The sequence below is a fragment of the Fundulus heteroclitus genome, chromosome 15 (assembly GCF_011125445.2).
Source record: "Fundulus heteroclitus isolate FHET01 chromosome 15, MU-UCD_Fhet_4.1, whole genome shotgun sequence".
Lineage (NCBI taxonomy): Eukaryota > Metazoa > Chordata > Actinopteri > Cyprinodontiformes > Fundulidae > Fundulus > Fundulus heteroclitus.
This window is the reverse complement of record NC_046375.1, coordinates 17,054,496-17,066,097: the sequence shown is the minus strand read 5'-3', so window position 1 is coordinate 17,066,097 and position 11,602 is coordinate 17,054,496. Positions and strand designations below refer to the sequence as shown.

General features: G+C 40.0%; 1 protein-coding gene across 1 annotated transcript; it reads right to left on the bottom strand.

The window, feature by feature from the left end:
* Window positions 1-452: 452 nt before the first annotated feature.
* On the bottom strand, window positions 453-7,014 carry LOC105930577 (terminal nucleotidyltransferase 5A). Its single transcript, XM_012868855.3, has 2 exons — window positions 5,980-7,014; window positions 453-4,511 (listed from the first exon to the last, which is right to left on the bottom strand). The coding sequence occupies exons 1-2, from the start codon at window positions 6,403-6,405 to the stop codon at window positions 3,696-3,698; spliced, it is 1,242 nt and encodes a 413-aa protein (XP_012724309.1). The 5' UTR covers window positions 6,406-7,014; the 3' UTR covers window positions 453-3,695.
* Between the last annotated feature and the right edge of the window lie 4,588 nt (window positions 7,015-11,602).

The following is an 11,602-nucleotide window of genomic DNA, read 5'->3' as shown; positions in this document are numbered from 1 at the left end:
GCAAAAAAAGTCTCAGCGTCAGCAGCGAAAGTGACATGCTGAGGCCGAGGCTTGGGACAGGGCATTAGATTATGCAGACCTGGATCCGATCCACTCAGCAGGCAAACATGTGTTCCCGTAGGCCAGGGCTCCGCTGGTAGTAACGTCTTAGCATAAACGTGCCCTCCACCTGCTGTTTGCGATTCAGTCAAAGCTAACGAAGTTGGCAAACGGCTCTATGACGCCTGCTGACGCTCGTCTGTGACGTCCTGTGGAGGGGAAATCCTTCCCGCTCAGCTGTCACTAGCTGGCAGTGAAAGTCATGCCCCAATGGGATTTCACGGGCACTCGAGAGCGTTGACCTATTGTAGACTTTTCCGCTTTCTAATTGCAACCAAGGAAACCGAATCTACGAATAAAAACAGTCAAACAGATGGAAAAAAGAAAACAATAGACTTCAAATGAAACAACTCTTTTCTGATATTTTTGCATTTAATGATCAAGTCAATCAACCTGACACTTGAACAACTGTCAGATCGTCATTGTCCCATCCAAATGGCATCACTGCCGAAATCACTAAGAAACAATCTCTTAAGAGCAAAGTAAAACCACACGAAACACATGAGCCCACTCACACACACAATCTCACACATGATAAAATGTACCTTTACACAATAAAACCTGTGCTGCTCTTCATGAGCCGAAATGCATACACACGCAGCGAAACACGTATATACATCACACAGCTTTGAATCTTCCTGCTACACCAGCCCTGACATGTTCTGTATAAAAGTAGAGATCGCAACTTATGATTATTATTATCAATTAACAATTATTATTATCATAACAAAATATGAGTTTTGACATGTTTGTGAAAATTTGCAGGCTTTTTTTCCCTGACTGTGCGCACCTTTTTTTTTTCCTCTCTAGTGTCCCAACAATCCAGCACAAGACATAAGCCAGTTATATTGTCCATTAAAACTCCAAGTCCCTGTGCATGCTGTTTCTTTTTCCCCGTTTACAAAGATTCTCTTTGTCATTCAAAGCGCTTAAATTGTGATATCACTATGTCTTTTTCAGAGCATTAATATGTTGTTAGGCCTTTTTTTAAACAAATTTTCACCTCAGTTCATCTGATGTATCAGGGGAAAAACTGGTGTCAGGAGATAATAAGGATTTCCTGGAGACAAGATGCAAACAGGTGAATTTATTTAGCCATATCCATCATTTAGCACCTGCTTTCAGTAAATTAACAGCAGGTGTTTTGGTAGCTAGTCTTATATAGCCGGTCACATTTTTGCAGGAACTGGTTTGCAGTTTAGCTAACTTCTTCTTCTTTGTCTGTTTTAATAATTTCAAACTTGTAGACACTTCCTTGCGAAGCCTGGAAATGTTTGAATATGACTGCTTGTTGCACTGTTTACTAAGCTGCTTTGTTCCTCCAATCATAAAATTATAAAAAAAGTGATTTATCGTGATAATGATAAACAATGATGCTGTTAGCAAACCCTATAAATAGATATGATCATAAAAATTTTAGCTTTGGACTATATTCCCCGTTGGTTCCTAAAGAGAGAAAACAATATATCAATGTTTAATAATATGTCTTAATATCATCATTGTGTGCTAACAGCAGTATTCTAATGTAACAATTGTACTGAATTTGCCTATTTAATAATGGGCAGGTTTTATTTTAAAACAGTATTTGTGCCTGTGAGACTGACCGTATGCAGTGATAGATGTATCGGAAAAAACAGACTGTGATGGGTTTCGAAATACTTTTTATCATGAGTTATTAGCGTTATTGCAAAAACAAATAACCCATATCATGGTGAAACTTTAGTTTCATATCACATATCACTAATTTCCACACATTTTAAACATGATCAAATTCATAGTTGAATCCATATTTGCTCTTTGAATTACCAAATATGTAAGGATGCTGGTTATAAAGTTGCCAATGAAATTCAGGTAAAGCATCATTGGCTAAAAGGAATTAGATGCATGTGGCTGAATAAATGCATTTATTTGCACTTAGCAGTCTCCAAAAGAACATTTTTACATCCCAACTCTAGTTTTTCCGCTGATTAAGATGAATCATAGTTTTTAAGTATTTTCCATGTCTAGATTGTTCCTGAAGCCCTGATATACTGAGATGTACAAGAGCAAAATTGTAAAATTCTTACAGCCATTTAATGTTAAAAAAATAGTTAAAAAAATCAAAAGGATTAATACGTTTATCTGAATTCATACTGTTTTACAACTTCCCAGAGTATTTTCTGTGTAATATGGATTCGCCTTATTTGCTTTATCTCCAGATAAAAACAGCATGTTAGGAAATGGCATTAGTTACTTTTTGATATTTTGCTTGATTGCTTTTTAAAAAAAAAAAAAAAAAACAACCTTTGGTCTTCCTGGTGTACATTTCCACTTGTAAACATGTTTTTTTTTATTTGCTTTTTTCTTTAAAAAAATCAACATGGTGACTTATTTATTCAAATACATTCTCATTATAAAGTATCAATAAGAGAAGTGCACTGATGAAACTGTTAACAAATGGGCATGTAATACTTCTTGTAACATTTCGTGTCCCTTTTCGTGGCCATTCAATCATCTCATTTGCATTTAAATGCACTGATCCCATTTATTTTGGAATTTAAATGCTTATTAGATTCTCCTAATAATTGCCATCTTGCATCCAAGCCCCTTTCTAAAATCAATATTTTTATTGAAACTATTTTACAAATATTTTTGATACAACTCACCCCCCCCCCCCCATCCCCATTAAGCAAGTTCTACAGAAAATGAGATCATGCTGTTACTTCCTCTTTCGTAATCACAATGCAACCACGCTGCAGAAGTGCTGATAAGCGCAGTATTTGACAAGTCACTGTTTAATAAAAGGGGTTGCTCCACGTACTACTACTACTACCTCAGTGCAGGAGACCTTACATAGCATTGGAGCATTTTTCATTTCTACAAATACATTCAGCATCATGTTAAAAATACCAATGCAGTGCAACGATAATTAATCCCAAAAACAAATTTTCATTTTAGGCTTGGTGTAGGCACTTGAACATTATTCCTGTACAGAAATAAAACATGCATTGTTGTGTCTTCATTTATTTTATTTTTACTGTTTGGAGTTAAAAAAAAAACAAAACTCGAGTATTAAAGCAGATCTTTGGATTTGTAAACAGTATTCAGTTCCTCTTTTTTTTTTGCATTGTCTGTGAATATACTCACACACACACACACACAAACACACACAATCACAAGCACACCCAAACAAGGACAGAGCAGAAGAAACCACGTGAATGAATCTGCATCTTCACCACCGTTCTCTGGCGCTTTTCGTTTCAGTATTGTGAATGTTCTGGTTTGTAACGATCAAATGTGCATGTAAGTTCTTTTACGCTGTGGAAAATGTAGAAAATGATTTTATCTAGGACGGCGTTGTGGCTCATCAGATGTTTGATCTACCAAACCCACAAACCAATCAGTTTTATCTTCTCTCTTTGCACCAAACACAGGAAGCAGCTTCTTTCAAGCTCAGCTCCTTGATCAAATCTCCTTCTCCTTATTATTTCTTTCATTTCTCAACTTCTCTCAACTTTCCTGAACTTCCCATCTCAAACAAGGGTCAAGAAGATGCATTTTTTTTTGTGTGTGCGCAAGACATGAGTTCCACAAAAGTACATGGGCATACAGAAAGTTTAGTTACAGGGCATCCAGGCAGCATACCATGAATTTTGCAAAGGAGCAAAGTACTGCTGGGGATGTGAAGGTGGACAAGAGTAGACAGGCTGAACCTGTGCCACATAATAGTTGCTGAAGTTGCCATCTGACACGTAAGGAGCTGGCTGGTAAAAGCAGGTGACATTTGCAGCGTTGAGGATGGCGTTCTGCTCGGCTAACACTCGAAGTGCCAGCGACGAAATGAGGCTGAGCGTCTGACGTCTCTCGTGTCCCATCAAGCACACCGTGCTCTCCTGCACGACATTGTACAGCGTGGCCAAATAGTCATACTTCCTCTCCTCCAGGTCAACGAAGTGGTTCTGCAGGTAGGATTCCAGCTTCCTCCGCTGCTCGCCCACGTCGGGGAAATCTATGAAGAAGCGGGAGCACATGTACCGCTGCAGCAGTTTCATCTCGCTGTCCGACGCCGCGCTAAAACCGCGTACCAGCAGGTGGCAGTACTTGAGCAAGCCACCGCCGCGGATCTCCTCCGGGCTCCGGGTGCAGATGAGCCGCTTGCGCAGGTGGTCTAGGGCGGTGGGGAAATCTCCGTAGACGCTTTCGCCGATGATCGTCGGGTGGAAGGTGTCGGCCATGGGGTGTTCGGAGCACTCGTAGAAGAGGAGCAGGGAGTCCAGGCGGATCTGGAAAGAGTCCACGCTGAACTCAAACTGCCGGCGAAGAGAGTCCACGAACTTCAGCTCCACGTTTTTGCCGTGGTTGTTGGAGAGTGAGATAAGACTCCAGCGGTCTGAGGCATTGCAAACCTTCACCATCTTCTGCACATAAGCTTCCTAGAAACAAATAGATTGGGATAAATCAACTGTTATCAGAAAGATAATACTGATCAGGGTATTGTATGGGTCACTGAGGTCACAGTTGTAAAGAAGGTGGCAATGCGAAGCAGCATAATTCTTCAGATAAGGTATCAAGTTGTACGTATATTCATGGAAATCTTTATATATTTGCATATTAATATTAGGGATAGACTGGTTACCAAAATAACTAAGGTTTGAAAAAGTTATAGTTTGAAACATTCCTATGGTTTAAAGTAATTTTTATGACTGGATGGTGTTTTCTTTTCTGGAGAATACACCCCCCCCCCCTCCACTGCTAGTCAGAAGCATGAAAGAAGGCTACTACCAAATTACATTTGTCTCTCAATTACAAGCAAGACAAGCCTGGCTGTTTCAGGTTACAGAAATTAAAGTAGAAATGTTTTTTTTAAATACACTTTTCAGGCTGAGAGAGGTATGATTGCTTAGTGGAGCATCAAAAAGCTATAACATTCTGCATGCTTACATGAAAAGCACAAGTAAAATTATTGGGTGTTTTAGTCTCATTATTTTAGGTTTGTGTATTACAACTACAAATGTAATAACACATGTTATTATGCTGTAATCGGAGCGATTGTTGCAGTTCATAATAAAATGATTCTACGACCTTGCACTTCGTTCTTTTTTTGTAGACTGTATTGTAAGCTGAGAATCTCATACAGACCCATGCCTGCTTATCTATTACACGTATACCCACATAAACACATATACAAACACACGCACATACACCCACACTAAAAAAATATAAAAAATCTTTGAAAGAGTTTTCAACTGTTTCTCTCTGTTGTGTGCGGAAAAAGCTTCCATAAAGCTTTCTTGAAATACTTGACAACCATGCATCCTCCAACAATCTATCCCAGAGGCCTACTAACCCTTCTTCCTCTCTTTTACTCCCCTTCACAGCTGCAATGTAGTTTCAGCTATTGCACCAGTTGTCCAGACATGTTTTTTTACCCTAGTTACAATTACACCACATCTGATTCATAGAGGCATGGTTATACTTCTGATTTAAGTAGAAACTGGATGAACTTTTGGTTGGTTGCAGCTTCAGCAACCCCACATTAATTATGTTTGTACAGATAAAAACCTTAGTCATGATGTTTTGATGATCACATCTGTTGATGGGCCATTAGTAGCCTGGGCAGTCCTTGGTATCCAGGTAACTGAGAGCCAAATGAATAATGTAGCCCACACTCCTATTGGATTAGAGAGAATCCTGTCTGAACTAGAAACCAACGCCTATCTAAAACGCAGGATTCTTGTTTAGGCCAAAATCATCCCTACTTTAGTAAGGCCTACTGAAATGCAGTTAAGGAGTATTTAGTCAAAAAGTTTAGGTTCTACGGGATCTTTGGGTGGATTTAAAAACCTGAAAAATGTTGGCATCTCAGCTCTGCTTTGCCAGAGCTTCTGTGTAATTACTTACCTTTAAGGTCAGAGGCGTGATCTTCTCCTTATTTACACCTGCAGGCAGGAAATCTAGAAGAGAGTCCAGAACCAACTCTTTCACCAGCTGAAACTCCAACTCGCCCTTCAGGTCCGCGCAGAATATTAAGTCCAGATCCTTCCAGCCCAGACCGCTATCCTCATGCAAGACGTAGCTGGCTGCGGATCCGTTTAGGCGCACCTCCCGGACGTGTATCCGCTTCTCCTCCATGCGACTACGCACCACATTCACGATGTCCCGCGGCTTCACTTCCAGAGTGGGGAAGCTCCACCGGCCGTGGATGGGTATGGAGCCAGTGAGGATGGCGTCCAGCCGTTGCACTTGCTCCCAGTTAAGCACGCTGAGGCTGACGCTGTCTGCGTCCGTGCAGCTGTTGCCCGCAGCGCACTCGACGCTTTCGTCCATGCCGACGATGAAGACGATAAGAGGTAGACTGCCGGGTGTGAGCGGTGAAAGGTAGTTCCAGTCTCCGCTGGAAGTGTGGCATCAGAGAGCCTCGGAGCTGAGGTCGATCATAACAAACGCATGGCAGAAAGAAGTAGCAGGGCGACGGTGTCCTACTTTTTTTCTTGAAGTCTTCACAGCAGACAGATTCGGGGAGCCAGTCCCCATTAGCAGCCTGAACTCTCCACAATAGAGAAAATAATAATTACTGTTATTTCTGCATTCCTTATCAGCCTTTCCCGTCCATCTCACCGAAAAAATCCCCGCGCTGAAGTTTTACTTCTCTCCTGAGCGTCTCTCACTTTACGCACAGATTACTGAACGTCCGTGATGCGCAGCTGAAACTTTACGCATAGTTTTTTTTTTTTTTTTTATCTGGCTTCCAAAGCACACTTACATTCAGCAAGCAGTGCGGGGCTGCTTGTCCTTTACATTTTGTCCCTTTTTGCTGTTCGGTGGTCCTGCGTAATGCCCCAGAGGTCCCGCTGGCCGCGCAGCTGCTGGGGGAGGCTGCGAAAGAGTGCTTCCCGTCTGCGGAGCGCCGAGGCGGGCCGCGGTGATTGACAGCTCACACCTACTAATGGCTTTCCACGGCTCGGCTGTGAGATCGAAGATCGAGGCGTGTCTGAGAAATGGGCACCCGAGATGTAGTGACGCAGGGCCGCGGGCTTCAAAAAAAGAGAACAAAAAAGCAACAACACTTTTCTAACTTGAACAATTTTCAGTCACTTCCCATGCCACTCCTTCACTTATAAACATAAGTTCAAAACAACTCGCATGCATTCGATATTCTTCTATATTGTGCGTCATAATTACGGAAACCGTTTCACTGATAGTTTCAATTCTCTCTTATTGCGTTTAATAATGTTTAAGGAAGAAAACAACTCATGTTGCATCCGTTTGAATGCAAACACATTTTTGATAATACTTCGGGGTCATGAATAACAAGCACCAAAAAGAGCAATTTTCCTTTTACACTTTTTGTTAAATTAATCCTTAAGAGGCTGAGTCAGCTCGTACACGCACTCTAGTGGTCATTAAAGCGGGGCTTTTCAAACTTTTTAGAACACATATCACTAGGCTTTTCAAGTACCACTATGCTGGCAGACATGTTAAAAAGGCAGGACTTTGGACGTTTTTTGTGTTATGGCATAAACAGAAACAAACTAGACACAAAAGTCCAGGTGCTTACAGATGCAGTTCTATACAGAAAACACCTATTATTAGCTTTCGCTGCCACTTTATACATCTCATATAAAATAATACTGCATATTTTCAGTGATGTTATTACGGCATTGGTTGTTTGTACCTACTACCTACCTACCTACTTTATCAGTTGATTTTGCTGTTATTTTTACATCTCTCTCTGCAGGTGTAAAAGTAGATTCTGAGGATGTTATGTTGTTCTCTCCTTTTCCTCTACTCTATTTTTGTCAGCCTTTAACCATAAGCATTTTGTCTCACCTTTTTCTCTTCCATTCTTTTCTCTTCTACCTCCCCGTTCATGTGTCCATTGAACATGAAATAATTCCAGAATAAAATCTAATAAAGCTTTTTGCATATATAAGTCAAGCAGAGCACTGCAGCAATAGCACTTTATTGGGCTCTGTTTGGGGTTAGGACAGCAATTCTTAATGCTACGCTGTCAGACAGGACACGTAAAAAAAAAAAAAAAAAAAAAGAAGTTGAGAGGATCAAACGCAGTCAAGATTCCTTTTTGAATGCTCACAGTACCATAACACGACATCTGGTAGTGAACATGATGCTACAGTCCACGAACAAATGACAAAGAAACACATTTGCATTGTCTTGCAATACTAATTGTTGTTAGCTTGGTCATGCAGTTAGCATAATTCACAATTTTAAAACTTAGAATGGAGGCACAGTTAGGTTGGTTTGACGTTACCATAATTTAAGAATCAAGAATATTTTCTTTGTCACCGCGGCAAAATTTTTCTTTGGCCACTCCGGTTCACATTACACATAATAAAGGCAAAAACTAACAAATAAACTGGCAATGAACAAGGGTTACATGTTTTTTTTTTTTTTTTTTTAGCGTTCAGGAGAGCTACGGACAATTAATGTCACAGATAACTTAATTATCGACTTCAGCGATAACTGGACCACAGAGTAACAGGCCACCAGCACGTGTTCCAGGTTCCCAGTTGTCTGCTTCATTTTGATCAAATGATGATCAAAAAATGTCAGACCAAATAAACTGGTTTTGCCAAACAGCTCTACACAACAGTCGATTCGTTTTCATTTACCTTGCAAATAACTGGGAATTTTTCCCCAAGTACCACCAAAGTCTGGTCAACTACCACAGGTGGGCTTCTATGATAATTAAACCATGGATTTAGAGGAGTGTCTCGGCTGCTGAACAGTACTTTCTAAAATAAAAACCTGCAGCAAAATTGTGTGAGCCCCCTCCTTACATTCTTCTGATGTAATAATTACTTCTAAAAAGAACACAAGAGATTGTAGATTTTAAATAACTTCTCTGATGTTGCAGGTCTGAGCAGCTCATTGATATGTAGGCATGTGAGCCAAAGTCTATGCGGGTTGGTTGTCATGCAGAATCCATCAGTGCAGAGCTTGGTGAGTATATTTGCGTCACTGCAGACGAGCCCATTAACCAGCTTATTGCGGATTACCCTCTATGTGCAGTGACACAAAGTTCATGCAGAAATGGATATGAACACAGACGCATGCACGCCCATGTTTAAAGTATAAAGAATTGTTGTTTGTATTCGGTGCATGCATAAATCCTAAATGAAATAAATTTCCATAAATGTCTGTTTCCTGAATATGTCACTAAATGCCAGGTCTGATAAAAGTTCATCCACTCAGCATATTAGCCATAATGCCATGATTCAGATGTATAATCCACAAGAAGCATGTAGGTCAGGTTTACTGTAGCTAATTTTGTTTCAATTGCATTTGTTTATTCAGTGAAGTGTAAGGCAGCTGTTTTCACTTCTTTGTTGTACCTGTAATTCTGGTCAGTGAGTTCCGATTAAGCAGAAACCACATCAAAATGATGCACTTCTGCACAATGCAAACATTAATCACTAGGTTCTATGCAGTTTTGCTTCAGAATTATTACGCACACAGTGCATCTCTTTTGGTCAGCAGCGGACAGCAGGCCAGTCACAAGTAACACTCTCTCCATTCACCTACTGGCTCAGTGTCAGGCTTAGTGCCTGACTACTTACCATGAAGCAGATTCCTTCCTGACCTCTGACTCTCCAAGTAGATGACACCAGCTTGGTTCTTGATGTCTGACGACATCAGAGGATTGAAGGGGGATTTTCGGGCAGACCCTTTGTCAGACTGCCAAACTAAGTACAGCGAGACAATATAAAGATATGCGTTTGTCTTTCAGTGTATGTTGAGGCTGAATAAGAATTGGTTGGTTATTGACTCTGCCTTTTGCTCTTAGTTTTCAGAATCTTAGTTTGTTCCTCTTTTGCCAAAACGCCGTTTCCTCCCACTATCCTTTCCAAGTAGGATTTATTATCCATTGCCTTCTCATCCCTGTTTTCTCTATGACTACACGTGGAAGTTCATTAAAAGATTATAGTGAACTCATTAGGCAAACATGCTTCAACTATCTTTCCTACAGCCTTTCCTCATCTCACTTACTTAACACCTTCTACTTTTATCTGGATTTCAATTAGTGTGCTATGTATACGTGCCAACATGGAATCACAGTTTTTAGTATTGAAGTAATTTTAATCCACAGCTGAACAAAGTTGTAAATGTCTGACATTAGGAAATTTTTCTTCACTTCCTCTGAGAGTTCTGCTGATGCTACATGCAGGCATACAAAAAAAAAAAAGAACTAAAGATCAACATTGTGAAATTCTGTCGAATGAAAATGCTGCGGCATGTTACTGTAAAAACTGTGGGCATCTAGGTGTAACAAGATAACATGCAGAGCTGAACAGCCTCATGAACTACTCCAAGCAGCAAAATATTTTTTCTACTATGTAATACTGCACTAAAATACTTTTTTGTTGCCAATAGCTGGTAACAAATTTGTATATCTTTCAGCAGTGATCATTGTTTATCATTCATGACCAAGTCTGTTTGCTAGATTTAGATGTCTTCTGGCGGTCTATGTGTTTTTTCTAAACAGACCGATGTGGCAAAAGAAGGGTTAAAGTCAATTAACTGTATAGGAACGTTCTTGAAGAGCAGTGATGTTTGAAACAGAACCAAACAAAGCATTGTGCACCAATGATGGGTTCTGCATGGTGCACATGTGCTCCGTCCTTTGCTGGGTTGATTTCTAACTCATGAAAAGCTGGAGGCAGCTAAATGACTGCACATTTCTGTTAAGGAAGCTCTGATACATTCAGTATAAGAAATTAAAGTACACTACTTTGGTTTTTATCTCTCTTAATACAATGAAGCTACTACATTAGGCTGAGGAATACCTGGTGTCATATATGGCATCACATTATACAATAATCACATAGTTTATCAGAGACCGTACAGAGAGAAGAATAAATGTGGAGTTTTCCTGAAGGTGGGATTGACAGACAGTACCAGAACTCCTTGATTAGAAACTATAACAATGGAAAACACAGCCTTTCCAGTTTAAGGTGAAAATTTCATAGAAGGAACTTGTTATGTACAGTGGATTGTAAATAGTGAAATTAGCTAACTGTTCACAGGGTACATGATGAAATGCATCTTACAGGGGAGCAAGATTTGACTGATGCAACCAAATACACCAGTCTCAAGGCCATACTTTTTAGAGTTAGGTTATTCAGTACTTTCACTTGAAACTAGTCAAAATAACAACACTGATAGAAGAAGAAGCACTTAGATAGAAGCAAGTTTGAATTCATGGTAGAATTGTATTCCATTATGCACTGACATGACAAATTTAGTTGAGGTGTTAAATACACAGCTGCAAACAATTTTGGCATAAGTTAGATATCACATTCAGGTTAAACTTAGAGAGCTCCAGGGTGTCAAGAACGGTTTAAACTATTTTGTGCTGGGTGATAATGTCTTGTTGCTAAAGTCTTTCTGTTTGGTTAGCAAGATTATTGGGTATAATTCAAATCAGTCTCTTTCAGTGGACCTCTCCAGAGAAGGTGGTTTACATCAAAAATAAACTGTACTCACTTTTGCTGCTGTCTGC

Excerpts from the sequence above, each read along its gene's own strand:
- LOC105930577 (XM_012868855.3), bottom strand. The coding sequence starts at position 6,405 with ATGGACGAAAGCGTCGAGTGCGCTGCGGGCAACAGCTGCACGGACGCA. Across the intron at positions 4,512-5,979 it reads TCACGCCTCTGACCTTAAAG|GAAGCTTATGTGCAGAAGAT; the intron begins GTAAGTAATTAC and ends ATTTGTTTCTAG.